This window comes from Wyeomyia smithii, chromosome 1, assembly GCF_029784165.1.
Source record: "Wyeomyia smithii strain HCP4-BCI-WySm-NY-G18 chromosome 1, ASM2978416v1, whole genome shotgun sequence".
Lineage (NCBI taxonomy): Eukaryota > Metazoa > Arthropoda > Insecta > Diptera > Culicidae > Wyeomyia > Wyeomyia smithii.
Window position 1 is genome coordinate 12,070,940 of NC_073694.1, and position 20,802 is coordinate 12,091,741.

General features: G+C 38.5%; 2 protein-coding genes across 2 annotated transcripts in view; one reads left to right on the forward strand and one right to left on the reverse strand.

Moving 5' to 3' along the window:
• LOC129717478 (uncharacterized) overlaps positions 1-20,802 on the reverse strand; it is a 125,208-nt gene that overhangs the window by 86,523 nt on the left and 17,883 nt on the right. The gene's annotated exons all lie outside the window — the stretch shown is intronic.
• Positions 6,587-8,093, forward strand: LOC129717480 (uncharacterized). The gene is made up of 2 exons (XM_055667395.1): positions 6,587-6,763; positions 6,825-8,093. The coding sequence occupies exons 1-2, from the start codon at positions 6,755-6,757 to the stop codon at positions 7,839-7,841; spliced, it is 1,026 nt and encodes a 341-aa protein (XP_055523370.1). The 5' UTR covers positions 6,587-6,754; the 3' UTR covers positions 7,842-8,093.

A 20,802-nucleotide genomic window follows, 5' to 3' on the forward strand; every position in this document is an offset into this window, starting at 1 on the left:
CGACATTGTATAACGATCGATTTGGCGGCTGCCTTTTCGAACTCCAAACATATGCACACTCACACATGGGTGGAGAGAGCCGATGAAAAGGTCAGATTAAAATTGTTTTGATTACGCGGTATGATAATGTTGAAAGCTGCACCAATGAAAGCTTTTGCGAGGCACGCGAAGTAGACCGGAAACGCGAATTCGGAATGCATTGAAGAGTCCTGCTTTATACTGAAATATACCGCTTCAGACCATTAACTTATTGCAAAAAATACATTGACATAAGACAGGCCCATGCCCGAGTTTTTTTTTTTTAAGGGGGGATTTGTTAGTAGCTTAAGTATTTATGATAAATATTAGTAAATAATGAGTATGTGTGTCCAATCACAAATGGTGACTTCTCAACACTGTTAGAAATTTGTAATTTTAATTGTTAGGATTTGTTTGCTTTCGCAATAAGGACTTATCATTCGTAGGGATTTAAACCTACTTGTCAGAAAAGGGGAAGTAAACTTACAACTAACTTAATTGCTAACTTATTGGCTATAAAGAGAGCTTATCGAGCAATTGAGGATTGCAACGATTTTTGTCGAAAATTGTTAATAATTTTATTTGACATAGCTTCTAATGGTTCAACACCAGTAAGTCTATGTAATTCGAGTGTACCAAACCAAGGAGGACGCTTCAAAATCATTTTCAGAATTTTATTCTGAATCCTTTGGAGCGTTTTCTTCCTTGTTGAACAGAAACTTGACCAGATCGGTACAGCATAAAGCATTGCTGGTCTAAAAATTTGTTTGTAAATCAAAAGTTTGTTCTTTAAACAAAGTTTAGAATTCCTGTTAATGAGAGGATATAAACATCTCGTATATTTGATGCACTTGGCTTGTATACTCTCAATGTGCTCTTTGAAAATAAGTTTTTTATCATAAATTAGTCCCAAGTACTTAACCTTGTCGGACCAACTTAAAATAACCCCATTCATCTTGACAACGTGATTATTGTTTGGCTTGAGGAAAGAAGCCCTAGGCTTATGCGGAAAAATTATCATTTGAGTTTTAGAAGCATTGGGAGAGATTTTCCATTTTTGCAAGTAGGAAGAAAAAATATCTAAACTTTTCTGCAATCGACTGCATATGACACGAAGACTTTTTCCTTTTACGGAAATGCTTGTGTCATCGCAGAACAATGACTTTGTGCATCCTGGAGGCAAATCAGGAAGATCTGAAGTGAATATGTTGTACAGGACTGGACCCAAGACTGAACCTTGAGGTACACCTGCTCTGACAGGAAATCTATCAGATTTTGAATTCTGATAGACAACCTGCAGAGTTCGATCAGTAAGATAATTTTTTAAAATTTTGATTAGGAAAATTGGAAAATTAAAAGTTTGCAATTTCGCAATCAAACCTTTATGCCAAACACTGTCGAATGCTTTTTCTATGTCTAAAAGAGCAGCTCCAGTGGAATAACCTTCAGATTTGTTAGCTCGTATCATATTAGTAACTCTGAGCAATTGATGAGTTGTGGAATGCCCATGGCGAAATCCAAACTGTTCATTTGCAAAAATTGAATTTTCGTTGATGTGTGACATCATTCTGTTAAGAATAATTCTCTCAAACAGTTTACTTATTGAAGAAAGCAAACTGATTGGTCGATAACTTGAAACTTCAGCTGGGTTCTTATCCGGTTTTAAAATGGGAGTGATTTTTGCATTTTTCCATAATTCGGGAAAATATGCAATTTTGAAGCAGCAATTGAAAATTTTCACTAAAAATTCCATTGTGCTCTCAGGGAGATGTTTGATTAGTATATTAAAGATGCCATCGTCACCAGGTGCTTTCATATTTTTGAAATTTTTAATAATTGATTCAATCTCATTCAAGCTAGTTTCAATTATTTCTGCAGGTAAAAAATTCTGGGAAGAAATTAAATCAAATTGACGCGTGACTTCATTTTCACAAAATTCAAATTTGAGTTATGAACACTCTCAAACTGCTGAGCAAGTCTTTGAGCCTTTTGTTCATTGGATACAAGAAAAGGTTCACCATCTTTTAAAACTGGAATAGGCTTTGAAGGTTTCTTAAGAATCTTCGACAGCTTCCAAAATGGTTTTGAATATGGTTTCAATTTTTCAACTTTAGTCTCAAAATTTCGATTTCTCAGAAGAGTAAATCTATGCTTAATCTCTTTCTGTAAATCTTTATAAATAGTTTTAAAAACAGGGTCACGAGAACGTTGATATTGACGTCTGCGGACATTTTTCAAACGAATTAGAAGTTGAAGATTTTCGTCAACTATTGGTGAATCAAATTTCACTTGAGCCTTTGGAACAGAATAATTCCTGGCATCAACAATTGCACATTTTAATGCTTCCAAAGCGGAATCAATATTCACTTCGTTTTGCAAATCAAGCTCATTATTGAAATTTCTCTCAATATGAGTTTTGTATCTTTCCCAATTAGCCTTGTTTTAATTAAAAACAGAGCTCATAGGGTTTAAAACTGATTCATGTGATAAAGAAAAAGTTATTGGAAGATGATCAGAATCAAAGTCAGCATGTGTGATCAAATCACTACATACATGACTTTGATCTGTAAGCACCAAATCAATTGTTGAAGGGTTTCTTACAGAAGAAAAGCATGTAGGACTATTCGGAGACAAAATAGAATAGTATCCAGAAGAACAATCATTGAATAAAATTTTGCCATTGGAATTACTTTGAGAATTATTCCATGAACGATGTTTAGCGTTAAAATCGCCGATTATGAAAAATTTCGAACGATTTCTGGTAAGTTTTTGTAAATCACCTTTAAAATAATTTTTGAGCTCGCGTGTGCATTGAAATGGTAAATATGCTGCGGCAATAAATAAAATCCCAAGTTCAGTTTGAACTTCAATTCCCAAAGTTTCAATAACTTTCGTCTCAAGATGGGGAAGAGCACGATGTTTGATTCGGCGATGAATAACAACTCCACCTCCACCGCCGGAACCCTGAATCCTATCATATCTATGAACCACGTAATTGGGATCATATTTTAATTTTATGTTAGGTTTCAAATATGTTTCAGTAATAATTGCAATATGCACATTATTTTCTGTTAAAAAGTTAAAAAGCTCATTCTCATTGGCCTTCAATGAGCGAGCATTCCAATTTAATATTTTAATTGTTTTATTTAAAATCATTGCTAAATTTTAAATTAGAAACAATTTTAATAGTAAAATTTGTGCCTATTTGAATGGCTTCAAACATTGATTTTGCCTGCAACATGGCGTTCATAAGATCGAACATTGCCTGTTGCAAAAAAGAAAGTTTACCTGCCGTAATAGGCCCCAGGCAGTTGACATTAGAAAAAATATTTTCGGCAGCAATATTAGCTGGAGTAATAGGTGTACAATTATTTTCTAGCCTGTTTTGCTTACCCATATTAACGGTCATTTTCGAACTACCAACACTAGGCGGTATAATGTTCGAACTACCTGTAACCTGTGCATAAGTTAAACGGGTATGCAAAGGAGTAGGTAAACTATGCGTTACTGGTACGCTTGGAGAATTTTGTTTTGAAGTTGGTTTTAATTGAGAAATTGAATTTTGTTTACCTTGCCTTGCCTTAACAATTGCTAAACGGACTGGGCATTGATAAAAATTTGACATATGGTTGCCGTTACAATTCGCACAGCGAAAATTTTTACTCTCTTTCACAGGACATGTGTCCTTTTTGTGAGAAGAGTCTCCACAATTAAGACATTTTTGGTCCATGTTACAGAATTTGGAACCATGGCCATAACGTTGGCAAGTACGGCATTGGGTGATATGCTTTTCACCTCCGCCATACTTCCTATAAGTTTCCCACTTTACACGCACATTATACAAAGCATGTGCTTTTTCAAAAAAATTTAAGTTGTTAACCTCATTGCGGTTAAAATGAATTAAATAATTAACAAGGGAAATTCCAGTTCTCTGACTGTTTTCGCCTCGTGATTTTTGTTTCATTAGAATTACTTGGGTAGGGGCTATGCCAAGTAATTCTGTTAGAGTAAGTTTGATCTCATCAACGGTTTGATCGTTGGTGAGACCTTTCAAGACAACCTTGAACGGCTTGGCGTTCTTGGTGTCATATGTAAAAAAATTGTACATCTTGTCAGTTAAATACTGAACAAGACGATCACGACCCTTTACTGAGTCGGCTAATAAGCGGCATTCACCTCTACGGCCAATTTGATAGGTAACTTTAACGTCAGAAACAAACGTTGAAAGTTCCTTTTTGAATATATTAAATTCAGAAGAAATAGTTACCACAATAGGTGGAACTTTCTCCTTTTTTAAAGATTTTATATTTTGTATAGTTTCATTATTGGTAACTTCCATTTCACCAGCTTCTTGCTCAGGCAAAATATCAAAAGGATTGTCACTACAGACACTCGATGTGTCAGAAAGAGATGCCTCTCTTTTCCTCCCCGCAGCGATGCGAGGTTTCTTTTTCCGTCCAGCCATTTCAGGTGATACGAAAAAAGTTAAAACAAATGTTAAACTCAAAAGTAGGCAGTCTTGAGAAAGACTGATGGGAAATAACTTTCAGGTAATCTTTAAAAGACACACTGACAAAACACAAACTTTGAAGCTATAGGCAGTCAAAGACCAGTCCACAAGCAACCGAAAAAACGTCTGATCTGTAGGACAGTTCAAGACGCACTGTTCATTTGCAATTAATTTTATGAAAATCGGTCCAGCCATCTCTGAGAAAAGTGAGTGAGAAAAAAAAGTTGCACATACATACACACACACACATACACACATACATACATACAGAAAATGCTCAGTTCGTCGAAAGGGGTCGAGTGGTATATGACATTCGGCCATTGGGACCACTTTTATACCTTTGGTTTTTCCAGTGATTGCTATACCTTTCTAGGAGAAAGGCAAAAAACTAAAGTAGCGAATAACCAACGTATAAAATAAAAAAATAAAAGGCCTGTCTTGAATTGAGCTTCGAAAATTAGGCCAAGAAACGCTAAACACGCATTTGATGAGAAAAAGGGTAACAGAAAATAAACCCAAATTCAACTGAAAATTGCTTTAATATAAATTACGCCGAAAGCAGTGGAAAATGCTTTTTCAACGCCAGAACAAAACCAACAAAGAGAAAACGAATATTAAAAAGCGTCGCCAACACTTCCGCGGGGCAGCAAAAACAATATTCTTCATTTAGCTTAGAATCGTAACTAAAGACAAGCCGAAAAACGTTTTCTAGAATCAATAAAGATTTTAAAAAAGCCCAAATTATGCTCAAAATAAACAATTGAAAACATTTATGAAAATATAATCAGATGCAACATCGTTCAACACATTTTGAATCGTCTCTGATTGATGTCTCTGCAGTCAATCACTGAAAAATGCTTCTTAAGGTTGTTGAAATCTAATACTATTCCATAGCATTTGATAAAAATTTTCCAATCATGCAATATGATTCTAATAGTAATTTCAAATCATTAGGCTCTTGGCGATTAACTATCCAAATGCATCCGTCTTTGGGATACTTCTAAATTAGGTTCGGAAACTTTCAACTTTTCGATTTTCAAAAGATCTGTTATGTTATGTGTTATTCACAGTTCTCCAGCAGCAAAAATGAGTTAATTGAAATTTACGATCGTGTTATATTGAATTGAATGAATTGTGTTTAATTAATTATACATTTCAGCAAATTTATGTTTGTTTCTGGAGAGTAACGAATAACTTACAAAAAGGGCGTGTTATTGAAAGACGTATTATATTCTCAAGTCAATCTCAGAATTACTGTATGTAGTCGTTTCTGAAAACCGGAAATAATGGATAAAAATTCATCAATCACTAGAACGTACATTTGAAAACCAATGAAAATGAATGGCTAAAACACGCTTTCAAGAGGAATAAATAAAAAAAAAACAGGAAAAACAAATGTTAGAGCAAGCGAAAACACGTTGTAAATTAAGATACAAACGCTTCTAAGTTGTTCTCGGAATCGTTGTAAAAACCCGTTCCTAGAAACCATAAAAATTACTATTCGCCCAAGTTTTTGGAAATTGAGTTCAATTTTTGAAACTTTTAAGGTCTTGGATGGCGATACAACATAAAAATTATGTGAAGTTTACACAAAAAAAAAAAAATGATGGAAAAGTTTCAAAGGTTTCCAAGTGACACCAATTCGTTCTGTGACATAATATTTTGTGGTTCTTTTTTTCTTGGTTCCAAGCACTCAAACGGCACCGGAGCCGGCACTGCCGGCTGGTCAGCGACCGCATTCAAGGTATCCTCGCGTGCCGTAAGGCATCTTCTTCGTTTGGAAATCTGTAACTGCTTTGTTGTTATCAAATGGTAATTCGATTCCGCACCCGAGAAGCGAAGCTTTCACTGCTCCGCGGGGGGAAGGAGACGCACAGCGAGCGAGCGCTCGGCGTCAATCGGTCCAGTTGAGATATGAATTTTTATAAGGTAAAAAACGATTTCGGTTGAAATCCGCGAAGATGCGGTGGTGTTTGCTTCTTCTGCTTCTTCCTGAACAAAAAAATTCAAATAGGACGGGGATGTGGCCGATCTGCGCATACCGTGAGCTGCCTCCGGCCCGACCACGCGAGGTCCGGGTTAGCGTTAGGCAATTTCGAAAATCTCCGAATTCGGGGGTGCACTATAAAAATCTGCCCCGCGCCGGCGGCGCATTTCAGTGTCACGGCTATCGTCTGCCGGTGTAGTTCTAGCCAGTTCCGGAGACGTGGATGAGCGAAAATCAAAATGAATAAGGTGAGCGAGTTCGATGAAAGTGACCGGAAGCAGTGTTGTCAAGTGTGTTTTCTTTTTGCAGATCCTCCTAACGCTGCTAGTGATCTCTGTTTGCGTGTGCGACGCAGTTTCAAATTACGGCTCGCTGTTAGAGTACTTCTTTAAACCTGCCCCAAGGGCTTTCTCTCCGCCACCTTCCCCAAGTTTGAGGTACAATTCTTACTATCAACAACCGGCGCCGTCAAATTCGAGATACGTACCGTATTATCACCAAACACAACCAATGCAGGCTTTCTCACCTTATGCACAACCTCAATACATGGCGTCTCCTCGAATAGTTCCCGGTGTACAACCCGTGCGATACATGCCGCTATCGTCGCCTCCCGTGTTTGATCAAGTGCCTTCAGTCATGAAGTCTGAACACTACATTGCACCAGTTGATTCCTACTCGATAAAGTACGACCAATCTTCGCCTGACGGCCAATACTCTATCGAAACCGTCAAATCCGAAGGACATTCTTACTCGCTAGAACCCGAGCAGATCACTATCGAGAACATCATTTCACCAGTAAAAGACATGGAACCCTTCATCGATCCGCGCCTACAGGAACCAGAGCCATCAGATCAGGATGCTCCCGGTAGTTTTGTTCTTAGCCAGCTCACAAACCCCACTGCCGTGACCGACAACGAGGAGGCGCTTCCGCATCAACTGTCCATCCCGACAAACGATTTCGCAACCACAACCGAGGCGCCCACATTAACTGCCACTGCAGCTCCCCCGGCCACCATCACCGTACAAAGCGTCAACAAAGTGTCACCTCGCGTCGTCCAGCCGGCAATACCTCTCGCAGTGAACCGTATCGTCCCGCAGCAGCAGCAGCAGCAGCCTATACAGCAACCCGGCGAACAGATCCAGATCGTCACGCCGGTCAATTTCAACGCGCGCCTTCCGGATCCGGAAGAGAAAGTGTACGTCATGTACGCCACTTCGGTGGGCCAACAACCGAACGACAGTGAGAATCTGGTGATTCCGTCATCCACGAATTTTGAGTCGCAATCGGTTTCGATCGAAAGAGCCTCGACTACGGTAGTGATGTGAAGACTTTGCACCGCGATGCGGCCGACTTTCGACAGAACATCATCGAGCAGTTCCAGAGGGGGAACCAGGCTCACCACGAGGGGCTTAGAACTGTCGACAGCAGCGGGAGTGACTCCGGCGTTGCACGATTCGTACCGGAACAGTCACCGCGGCAGCAAGCTTGAGGTTGCAACAGAGCTAAACCAAAAATTTGTTGTACTAATTTTTCGGTTGTTTTTGTAATGAATAGAAATGTAGTATTTATTTTCGTCATAGTCAGTTTCACGGTTCTGGAAAAATCCAGGTCAAAGAAATTAATAAAAATTAAAAATGATAAAACAAGACAATTTTCTGTCAATCTATGTTTGTCCACTATCAAACTTTCTTGTTTTGAGTCTTTACCAGATTCGATCGGAAAACTTCCAATGCGTCTCAATGCACACTGGGCCAGAAATGGAATCTAGCGGAACGAAATTAATAGCGCTCTCAGGGTTTGACCAATCGGTTTTCAGTCTTCTACAAAGTTTCTCGGTATAGTTAGGGCTTCATTTTGGATGTTTGAATCAGTTCGGAATTCAGCCGCAAAGGTGGCGTTGCGATGCCAATTTCTTTCTCTTACACGCTAGAGCTTTGCAGTATTCGACAAAGTTGTAGATCTCTAAATTCCATGAAACTTTACAGAATATACAAAATTTCTAACTCTTCAAGTTTCAGAGATCTACGAGTTTTTATAAATTTTGTCTGAATTTCACGTTTTATTGTGATAATTTTATGAGTTCATTAGAATTAATTTCTTACAAATTTTTTCTCGATAGAAATTGAATAAATACGTCGTTTTCTTCCGAGTACAGAAATTTTTGAAGTACTCAAGTGAAAAAATTACACAAAATTTGAAAAAAAATACATAATTTTGTGAAGTAGATATCTCAGCGGGTAGCAAGTATTAGAAATCCATGATTTTTTGTAAGAATAGTCCATCAAAAAATCTTCATTTTCAGAAATTTTGAAAGAGGTGTTTTTTGTTGTTACTTTGTTACTTTGTTTGTTTCGTAGCCAAATCCAAAAGCAATGGATCTACTCTCAATAAGCCTAGCTTTACTAACGAAAACTCGCCGCCTACTTAAACCGAAAACGTATGCTGATTCAGAAAATTGCATATTCTTTGGTGATTTTAATGTTTCGAATCACAAAACTATTACAAAAATCGTGAAACTCAAACAAATTCTTCAAAAACTCGTAAATTTCCAAAAAAATTTAAGAGACAGAAATTTTGTTTCTTCTACGAAGTTCATAAATTTTCTAATCTAAAACTTTGTTGAAACTGCAGAGCTCAAGCGTGTAAGAATAAAAAGTTGGTGTCGAAGTGCCATCTCTGCGGCAAAATCGCGAACTAAAGTGAGCGTCAAGTTGAAGTTCTTATTACACTGAGAAACTTTGCTGGAGACTACACATGGGTTGGATAGAGTATCAAAGTACTGCACCGTGTATTCCATGCAATAAATACATAGCAATTGTTATTTTACATGAAACCTATGGTTATATTCAAACTGAAATATCACAAAAACACCAAAAACCACCTCTTTCAAAATTTCAGAAAATGAAGATTTTTTGATGGACAATTTTTTGAAAAAATCATGATTTGCTAATATTTGCTACCCGCTGAGATATCTACTTCACAAAATTATGTATTTTTTTCAAATTTTGTGAAATATTTTCACTTGAGTAGTTCAAAAATTTCTGTACTCGGAAGAAAACGACGTATTTATTCAATTTCTATTATCACAATAAAACGTGAAATTCAGACAAAATTTATAAAAACTCGTAGATCTCTGAAACTTGAAGAGTTAAAAATTTTGTATGTTCTGTAAAGTTTTATGGAATTTAGAAATCTACAACTTTGTCGAATACCGCAAAGCTCTAGCGTGTAAGAGAAAGAAGTTGGCATCGCAACGCTACCTTTGCGGCTGAATTCCGAACTAATTCAAACATCCAAAATGAAGCCCTAACTATACCGAGAAACTTTGTAGAAGACTGAAAACCGATTGGTCAAACCCTGAGAGCGCTATCAATTTCGTTCCGCTAGATTCCATTTCTGGCCCAGTGTGCAATGTACGATTGTACAAATGATCGCAGTAGGCTGCGCTCTTAGGGTTACGACCTGAATCAAATCCCCCACTATTGGATTTTTGTCGGGATTTGCTCTTTACGATTTCTTCATGGTTTTGAACACAAAGTAGAAGATTTTCTTGAGCTTTTGAAAGGTGTCATTGAAACCTCAACAGTTTCGAATAGTTATGATGAGACTTATCTTGTAAATCCAATAATTTAATATCTATACTAAATAACACCAGAACTAGTTTCAATTTCTGCTTACAGCTTCGTAAAATCTCAATATTCAATACTTGTCAGACTGGTTTTAGAACTGGTCGGTACAGAATAATTCTTGAAAACCTTTTTCAAGGGTATGAGTAATTTGATACTTTTACAGGGTCCAGCAATTCAATTGCTACATTGAAATAAATAGATTTATTTACCAAAATAAAAATATTTTATCAACCTAAAGCTCATCGAATTTCACTTGAAAACATATCGCTTCTTGAAAGTTCACTGGTTACTTTTATTCCAGGCTGCCGCTAGCGGTCGCTGCAGGATTTCCAAACCTTCTAGTTTTTTAGAGGAGGCTTCCGAAGATTTTGTTGGTCTTTACTCGATTAGGCAGCAGCGGAAATCGGTCATCACGTGTGATTTCGTTTCTGTCGCCTGCTGGCCGGAGAACTCTGTTGTTTCACTTATCCACGACCTGCTGCTGTACGGTGAAGAGTGAAGGTGAAGAGGTGCAACCTTCCTTCCGCGGCCCTTGCTTTCTTTCTTATCACTCGTTTTTTCATCCTTCTGGATATTGTGGAACTTGGTCTGAAGTTATTTTTCAGAATCCAACGGATTTTTCGAAGTACGCGGTTAAATATCGACGAGCTCGAAATTTGTGTTTTGGAAGAGTAGAAATACAAGCAGGAGGACAGAGATTGTGTAGTGAGCCGAAACAAACGTTTCGAATTAATGACACGCGCAAGTTTCACGAGAACGTGAACTAATCCCGTAAGAGCTACACAAAAAGCAAAGCAAAGCCTTGGTGCTACATTCCGATTCGGAACTTGACCTTGGAGCAGCAATCTGTTTAGTGTACAGAACAATTGCGGGTCTAGCGTCACGATCCTACTGAAACTAAAAGTTTTTCCTGAGCCGAAAGTCGAACATACGACAACTGGCTTGCTAGGCCAGCATCGTACCTCAAGACCACATGAGAGAGAGCTACACATCGAGTCTAGATATGTGCAGGGACAAGGAGGGAAGCCTGATCACAAGCGAGCGTGAGGTGGTCACCAGCTGGAAGCAGTTTTTCGATGAGCACCTCAATAGCGGAGCAACGGAAGGAGGCGAAAGGATAGTTATCCTTGGAGTGCCTACAAACCCAGGAGATCAAACGGGAAATTGGGTCACTAAAGAACAATTGAATCGCTGGTAAGGACAGACTACCGGCATTGCTCTAAAAACACGGCGAAGAAGCACTAGCAACGGCACTCCACTTTGTAATTTCCAGGATCTGGGAGGGAGAGAGACTACCGGAGAAATGGATGGAAAAAAATCACAGGAGGGTTGTGTGCAAAGCCACGACCGCAAGGTTGAAGTAGAATACTTTTACAAGAGAGTTAACCCGGCTGCTTGCGTGTCAGTCATTTTTTCTAGTAAATAAATGTTGACCGCTCATTGGCAGTATTGAAAATTCTGTGCAAATGAAGTTGAAGTACTACTCAATTTCAGTTTGCACATATAAATACGACCTCACTGAACAGGAAAAGTACAAACCCTTTGCGGCGCAAACAAGATTCAACAGTCAGAGTATATGTACATGTGAATTCAAATTAAGATAATTAACTTTTGATTAAAGCTCAGAACGAGGAAAATTTTAAATCTTCAATTCATTTGTTTGGTTGTCCTAAAAAGGACAGTTTGTTGTTGGAAAAAAAAAATTCGGATCTGACGCTGATTGCATCTTTGTGTTACGCCGATAGCGGGAGTGGTGAACTTGCGTATGACGAAGGCATCGTATTACCTGTTTTATTGAATGGGAGAAAGAGGAATATTGTAAAATTTTGTAAACATTTAATTCAAACAATATTACCAAATCGTAATCAGGCACTCTGATAACAAAGTTAAAGGCTGTTTTCACACTGAAAAACAGACAGCCAGCAGAAGTTTTGATTGCCAAAATCCAGAATGCTTGTGTAGTTGCCGAAATAAGGCAGAGCTTCACCGGAGGAAGGCCGAAACCCTCAACCGGCAAGTATGCTCCGATAGCAGGAAAATAGTGGTTTCGCATTCAGGAACGGCATCGTAGTTAGGAATTCTATTCTGATCACCCGGCCGTAGGTTAATGTACAGCTCTACTTACGGCTGTACATTAACGTACGGCCGGGTGAATCGGTTCGCGCCGCTTTCCGCGTTTAGCCTGGCATAGGCCTAATGCGCACGGCCAACACAATAGAAAGGTGTTTAGACACGTCTTTACTGGAGTAAGTGTTGGCAAATGCATCCACCGCTAATACCGCCGCTATCGTACGAAAGCGCGTCGTTTCATGTGGGGAATAATATCAACAATGAAAAATGACGCGCGTCTAAGCACACCCGAACTGTTTCGCCGTGCCGCTTCCATTTACTTTCTTATAACGTCGGCCTAATGGAAGTACCGGCTGCACTTACCGCTGAGGCTGTTAACATACTGCTACTGGTACCCAAAGTTATTAACTCTTCAAATTAAGTGTTTTATTTGTCCTTAAAAGAACAATTGTTCAATTCCATATCGGATATAATGCAATCGCATCTCTGTAATATTACCGACAGTAAAATTCTTCTGAACAAAATGATCCAACTTTTCCATTAGGCGACATCCATAAATTACGTAACGCAAAAAACCCAATTATTGGACCCCCACCACCCCATGTGTAACGAAACGTAACGCCAACACCTTCCCCCCCATAAAAATTACGTAACGCTGCAGAAGGATTTCCTTGATAAAAATGCTCGTTTTTGAAAGTCTCTCCAGAGATTTTTCGTTACGTAACGCTGAACTCACCTCCCCCCCTCCCCTGTGTAACAAATCGTAACGCCCGAGTTTACTCCCCCTCCCCCCTACGAGCGTTACGTAATTTATAGATGCCGCTTTAGAGAAAGTGCCGGCTGATGTACGGCAAAAATTTCGCCCGATCGCTCGCGTTGGTGTTTAGCCTGGCAGGGGCCTGAGACGTGGTGACAAACCACAGGGCAAGTGATTTGTTTGATTTGAAGGCAGCCACAGGCGCAACCCACTGCTGATCGCAACCTTTGAGCTGCTCTAACAGTGGGGGAATTGAGATACACGGACAACATGCACTGTGGAAGCTATTTCACATTCAGCAAATTAGACGGGCTAGTGCTGCTGCTAAGGAAGGACGACTGCTGTTGTCGCTGTCTAGAACTATTATGAGCGGCTTAGGCTGAAACAGGCTCTTATATAAGCCAAATAGCAGGTTTTCAATTGCAAGGTATATGATTCTGTCGACCGTGCTTGGGAAGCAATTATATAACGACCAATCAGAGGTCGATTTTTCCGTTTTGACAAGGCTTGACTATTTTCAATAGTACAACAGTGTGAATTATAAAATTAGAATTATCTTCTTTTGGGAAGAATCTTAGAAGATTTTCCAATCTATTGCTGCAAGAACAAAGGAAATCCATCAAATACTAACCGATTTATTAGCATTTGAAATTGGACATATTTTTCACTTTTTTCGGTTTTAGATTTTCATTTCACATCCCTATGTAGCCGAACTTCCTGAGAGAAGTATTCTACTTCAAAATTGTATGCTCCATCTATAGAATAGGCGATCGGTTACTGTAAAGTAACTACCGTGGCGTAACGTTGGTCAACGCCATCTGGAAATACTCTTCCAAATTCTGCTCCGCCGTCTTTTTCCTCTAGCAAATGAATTCGTACCAAGGCGGTTTCACGCATGCACCGGGAGAACAACGTACCCCCATTTTCGTATGATACCGTGCGGCTCCGAAATCCGTACACTTGAGCACTCAAGAATATTGATTAATCAATATAATATCCTATAATCACGATACCTTTTATATGATAGTTTCTGGCATTATTTTGTTATTTATTTTATCGATATTTACAATCACAGGACCGCAAAACTGTATTTAATTGGGTTTAAATCACGTAGATAGTAATCACCTCAGTTTTGAATCGAAATCCGTACAGGGGCACCTACAGAATGAGGCAGATTTATCAAAGCATGCATTGCTTCTATGAATCTGCCTCATTCTGTGCAAATGCAAAACTTAGCTGAGGATGAAACTTTCCGCAGTAGAGTGTGATTTTTGAAAATAAGATCGTGAAATTTAAAGATCGAAGTGTTGCCTAATAAGCGCTCCCATTGCTATCATTGCTCTCATGGTATCAACTTGCAGTCGTGACTTTTCATCAATCCACATACTGTTCACGATAGAGAATGTCCTTTCCAGTACTACCAAGAAGACCAAAAGGTACTAAGTAACTTTAACAAGCTACCGGTAGCTTAGAAACTTTTCATTTCGTAAATTATTGGAACACTGTCGGTTTGCAACTGCCACGGACCCTGCGTTCATTGAAGCTTTTTTCAAAATTTTGTTTAAGAGTATCCAAAAACGGTACTACTAGTCTGAGAAACGGTACTGTCCCGCTCAAGGCGGTACCTCTGCTCAGCCTACTAAAGTAGGATGGCAGTTTAAAATATAACAACTGACATAGACTAACGAGAATTAGTAAATTACCTTATGTGTACGGATTAAAAATCAGCTCATGCATCGGGCTCTATTTACGTACAGCATGAACCATGAAAAATATATAACAATAACATGACATATTCCTCATAATCAGCATGTACAACACTGAATACATACCTCTCAGATCGATTTGCAGTTAATAAATCTTTGAAATCACAGTAAACGCACTTCAATACTAGTTTTTCTGCGGAACGGGTTTCTTAGCGAATTGCTAACACCACACAGAATCGACACGTTTTCCGGATTAACTTACATGACTTATCAAAGCTACCTTGGATCGAGTGATGGGTTGCGTATGCGTATCGAGGACACTTTCGAATTCCTTCGAAGCGCTCACAGGGTTGGGACAAGGAGATGAACTATCCTGCACGCAGTGTTGAGAAAAATCACCGCCTAGAAACTCAAACAGACTGATATCAAGCCAACCTTAGCGTCAAATATCTTTTCTATGCACAAACATAAACTGTAGCTAGACAACGGTCGCTAGACAGATCGAGATGTTGATTTTCGATGAAAACGTTTGTTGGTATTCATTCCTCAGTCAAAGTTCACATTCGTTTATATGTTGTCAAAGTTGAAATTCATTATCATCACCACGGAAATGAGAACGAATATCAGTGTCAGTAACTTGTACTGAATATTTGTGTTACGTTGAGCTCAGATGCAATATTCAATATTGAATTTCTGGGATTCGACAAGCAACCGACTGACCTAGACCAGTTCATACGTAATTACAGCAGCCATCATTGTATATAATTCATAAAATTTATTTAAGTTATAACGTTTAATACGTTAATTCTAATAAATGATATTTCTCATAAATAAGTTCAATCATAATCACAAACTTATTATTTGAATTCATGAACAATTGATCAGCTAAAGCGACCTGTCTATTGGTGATGATTCTTAGTTTCTTCTGTGTAATTTCATCATCTTTGAATAAACAATGCTCATACTCTTCAAAAGAATGACTAGTACGGATATGCCGGGTGATATTCCCGACGTCCAAAACGACTTAGGAATGTTTGCATTCGCTCCCAACATCAATTTGACATCGCCCACGTGCAATCAGCGGTAAAGCAACTTCCCGTAGCGTACGCTTCCCTAAAAGAAGATTTTCAATGTTGAAGCACTTTTTACAACGTTGAAAACATATGGACGATAACCATACCTGCACAAAGCTTTCTAGTTTTGATAATATCGTTATCACGAGAAGAGCTTCCAGTTGGTATTGCTATCCATTTCAGATTATTTTCGAAATAAAAAAAATGTAACTGCACTTCAAAAAATATCAGTACCTCAAATCGAAATTGTTTTTTTTGCCTTTGAGTTTCATTTTCACGGTTGCTATTTTTGAATTGATAGATGAACCAATACGAATATCTTCTGTTTCGTTCTTGTTGGGTATTATATTCATTTTGAGACGTCAAGTAACGATGAACACTTTTGTTTACATCGCATATCGGATAGTGAAACCGATTGTCATGGTAATATGTATCACCTACACGACGAAAAAGCATAGTTTCAATGTTGTGAAACTCATTTGATAATTTTAACCACTGGTTGTTAGTCTCACTCATGAACAGCATGCAACACCTCAAGAGGTTTCGTAGCTGCTGATATTATACAGTATTCTCCATCTATGCCTTATTCAGACTACGCCGAATATTACCTGATGATAACAAGACAACAAGAGCAATGCAATTAGGATAAAGATGTCAACTAGTTGGCTCACACCAACGCGAACTCTCATATGCAATTGTCAAAATGTGCGGGATGAAAATAGCAAAAGTATTTCCTTCCTTCTTACTCGTATGCAACGCGAATTGCGAAATTTGTAGGGTTGCGTCAAATAACTTTTGGTCGTGTTGCCGACTGCTCTGCCCATAATTCAAACATTGGCTAATATGCTATAAGCATCAAATCGAGAAAAACGCATTTGAAAGTTTTTTGTCGGCACAACATATTTTGACTGTTCATGACAACTTTTTTATTGAGTATATAATCCTTCATACATGCTGGAATCTTGCCGTTGAGTTGAAACAGAGAAATCTGTAGAATAATTCCATCCGCCACGTATTTTTAACACAGAAGCCGTTTTTTCAATTATAAACGAAAGGTCAGTTGACAAAACGGTGTGCAATTTGGCTAATATCCATACGGTGTGAATTATATCGTACTCGCTGGTGATAAAAATGGTTTTAAATTTGATAAAACAACACGGAAACACCAATGAGGATGAAAAGGACGACGAGACAATTGTTGATGCAAGGGCCTTACGATCGCTTACCTGTCGCCAAGCTACAACACACTTTCGAAAGTTAGACGAAACACAGTACAGTAATAATACACTGGTTCGTGAACATGCCACAGGTTGACTGGATATTAGCCAACTTCTCAATTATTTTGGATATTAGCCAAAATTGTTTCACGTTTGCTGCCTTCCCAAATGCATTTTTTCACAATCGGCTTCCATAGGGACCTTGTTTAGGGTGTGTACCATCACGAGAAACTGTTTTCTCGATTTTGGTGAAAATGGCATATTAGCCAATTTCTGAATTATGGGCAGTGCTGCAAATCTGGTTTTTATGGGTTTCCGAGCGTGATATCCGCGATATCATGTAGCCGTGGTGATATCCGATGACAGCTCGATTGTATGGAATATCAGGTAATATGGATCGATAGCACGAATCGCCTGACATCAGGTGATATGCGGTGTAGTGTGAACAGGGTATTCAGCTATTTCTCGTTCTTTCTCGCTGTCTTCCTTGCTCGCATTCGCTCCCGAGATCATATGCACACGAGCGCGCCCACTCTTTTACTCTTTTACTTTTTTTAACAAGACTAATTTTTGGAAAACTAATCTTGTGTAAAAATGTTCTTAATGAACAATAATAATTTTAGAGCCAGGACGGTTTGTTTGATCGGTATGACTTCTTTTTTTTCAGATTTTGTACAGCGTATATTTTTTGCTTTTCTTCTAGAAACGTATAGCAGTCACTTGCAAAACCGAAGATATAAAAGTGCTCAAAAGGGCCGAATGGCATATATCACTCGACTCAGCTCGACGAGCTGAGCATAATCTGTATGTGTGTATGTGCAGACTTTTATACTCACTCACTTTTCTCAGAGATGGCTGAACCGATTTTCATGAAATCAATTGCAAATGAAAGGTCTAGTTGCCCCTTAAGAAATTTATTGAATTTCATTGTGATCGGATTTTTAGTTTAGAGGTTATGTATCAAAATGTAAAAATCACGAAACATCATTATCTCTGAACTACACAACCGATTTGAACCGAATTGATTTTAAATGAACGGGCTACCTAAAATACCCTTAACTTTTGAATTTCATACAGATTGAACATATGGTTCAAAAGTTATGGAAAGAAACGTGTTCTGGAGACTGTTCAATCTCACTCATGTTTCTCAGAGATGGCTGAACCGATTTTCATAAAATCAGTGTCAAATGGAAGGTCTAGTTGCCCCATAAGACCCTTTTGAAAACAACTTCTTGACTCGGAAGTTTCAGGCGGGCTTACCCCGCATGAAAAAGATCTGCAAATTTTCAATGCTTTTTTAATATTGAAAAAAAAGCTAGAAAATAAACAAAAATATTTCAGTACTTATTTTTTAGATGCGGATATTGAATAGAAGAGCATCTTAGCAAAGAAAAAATGATTTTTTTTCTATAAACATAACGGCTTAAGGGGGCGGTCTTACCCCGCTAACCCCTATAGCTATTTAACCATTCCTATAAATTTTGGTGCCTCTACTGCCGTAAGATGATAAAGCGACGTAAGTGCTATTTTTTCGAATATGGGTTTATCATTCCAATTTGTTCATTATTCGAAAACCTATCTTTTGGTACCTGCCTTTTAGTTTTGTCTTATTCGTACGTTGCATAAAATAAATAAAAAAAACACAAAAACAGTGACGTAGGTACCTATTTCAATACAAAACGTCACGTCACAATGTCATCTTTGTCGCTTTAACGTTATTTTTAAGAGCAAACTCATCAAAGTGTCTGAAAAAAAGTTGGTGACTAGGGACACCACAATTCACAGGAATCTTTTATTTTTTCCGGTGTGAACTTTTGGAGTGCACCTGTGTTGACCAGTGTTATCTGGAGAATTCGGTTACCCGGAGTAATATTTGCAAGTCCAGCGAAAGAAACTCTGTAGGACGTGCCTTAATAGTCACAGCAAGTGGCCATGCCAATCCCGGAAAGTCAGTGGTGTCAACGAATGTCGCCAGAAGCACTATACACTTTTGCACGATCGATCTGGGTGAGCATCTATGGCTACGTTCATCAATCGTCAGATCCCACGTCGGAGTCGCTGATCGCGACCGCGAACTCTCCGAACAGCTTCGCGACTATTTCAGCTTTGAAGATGGCGCATTTACCGCTCCAAGTCATGAGTTGGAACCCGGAGATGAGTATCGAGCGATGCGATTACTGCAGGAAACTACACTTCGAAACCGGTTGAGGTGGTTTTTATATCTAATCTCTGAATAATTTTGAGAAATTTGACGAACTAACTGTTCGTCAGACTGACCAATTGGCCTGAGTAAATAGGGGTTTTTCTAAACCCCAGGCGCTAAGCGGACTCACCTAACTATCGCCAGTAAAATGCCAGGAAACTCCTAAGTGAAGAAAGCGTCCCAAGTCCAGTAGCAAATTAGAAGGTATCGTTCGGATCACTTTAGCACTATCAAAAAGAAACAGTCTTCACAGTTCAAGAATCAACGTTCGAATGTCAGACTAGCTGACAGTTTATTCTTTATATCGTTCACGTCTAACGTAACCGAAGTTACGTTTAGACGGTGCTATAAACTTCCGACGTAACAAACGTTACCATGGAAGCTTTCGAAAAGGGCGTATGCCATAGCACTTCCCTTTTAATTAGTTGTTTTCTTAAAACCTAATTAACAAAATGGTTTATACAATATAATTACTCGATATTTACAGATTTATTATTGACTTGCTTGAAGTCCAAATTCGAAAAGTTTAAGACTAAGTATAAACATATTTTTCATCTCTTTTTACTCTTTTCACTCTATTCGAACGCCTAAGTACGATCTCCGATGATTCCATCGGAAGCTTTCTCTTTCTGCCTCGATTAGGCAAATTGTTCTCCGGAAAACCTCTACAGTCCTCTTCTCCTTCCATGCTATCTTGTCGTCTCGAGCTTTCCGTCCCTTCGAACGGATTCCAGAGCGGAATCAATTTCGGTCCCTCTGGTTTCCTGTCAACCACTCTTATTTGTCCTCGATGGGCCATAACCGGCACGTTTCCAATCAATATCTGAAAGGTATTTTTAGAAAATCGTTTCAAGAAATTAGCTTTAAGCCAACGCATATGATTACGAGGGTTGTGGTTTTTATACCACACCACATCACCCGCCATCAGTTCATCAATTTCGTTAGTACGTTTTAGACCTACATTAGTAGGTTTGTTTCCTACATTAGTAGGGCTTGATAATTTCTCATCTTGTGGAGGGGAAGGTGACGACAACTGTCGTTTATAATGTTTTTTTGGGATTAATTAAATCAAGCAAGGTTTTTGGAGAGAAATTGAAATTTTTTTTAGACGGAAAGCTACCGTCGTTTGCCAAACAAGTGTTTCTATAAGTAAATAGAAATAAATTTATTTGGTCCTCCCAATTTAACTCTTTCGTTGAAGGCTCCATTAAGAACTTTTTCAAAACTTCCTTCACCGTTCTTACCAACCTCTCCGCCTGCCCGTTACTTGACGGGTTGTATGGCGGGCTTTTGAGCACTTTGATCCCTTGCCTTTCCAAAAAATTAACAAAATTATAAGAGTTAAAAGGGGGTCCTCCGTCAGATACCAGAAATCTGGTTAACCAAATCTAGCGAAAAAAGCAACTAATTTTCTTCATATTTTCAACCTCAATCCATTTGGAAAAGCTATCTACTATCAATAGATATGTACGTTGCTCAAAATAAAAAAAAATCAATATGTATCCTACTAAAAGGTTTTATAGTAGGAGTCCATTTGGATTCTATGTTTGGATTTGGCTTTATTGCCATACTACTGCAAATATCACAGTTTGTAACGTGTCTCTCTATATCTGAATTGATTCCATACCAAA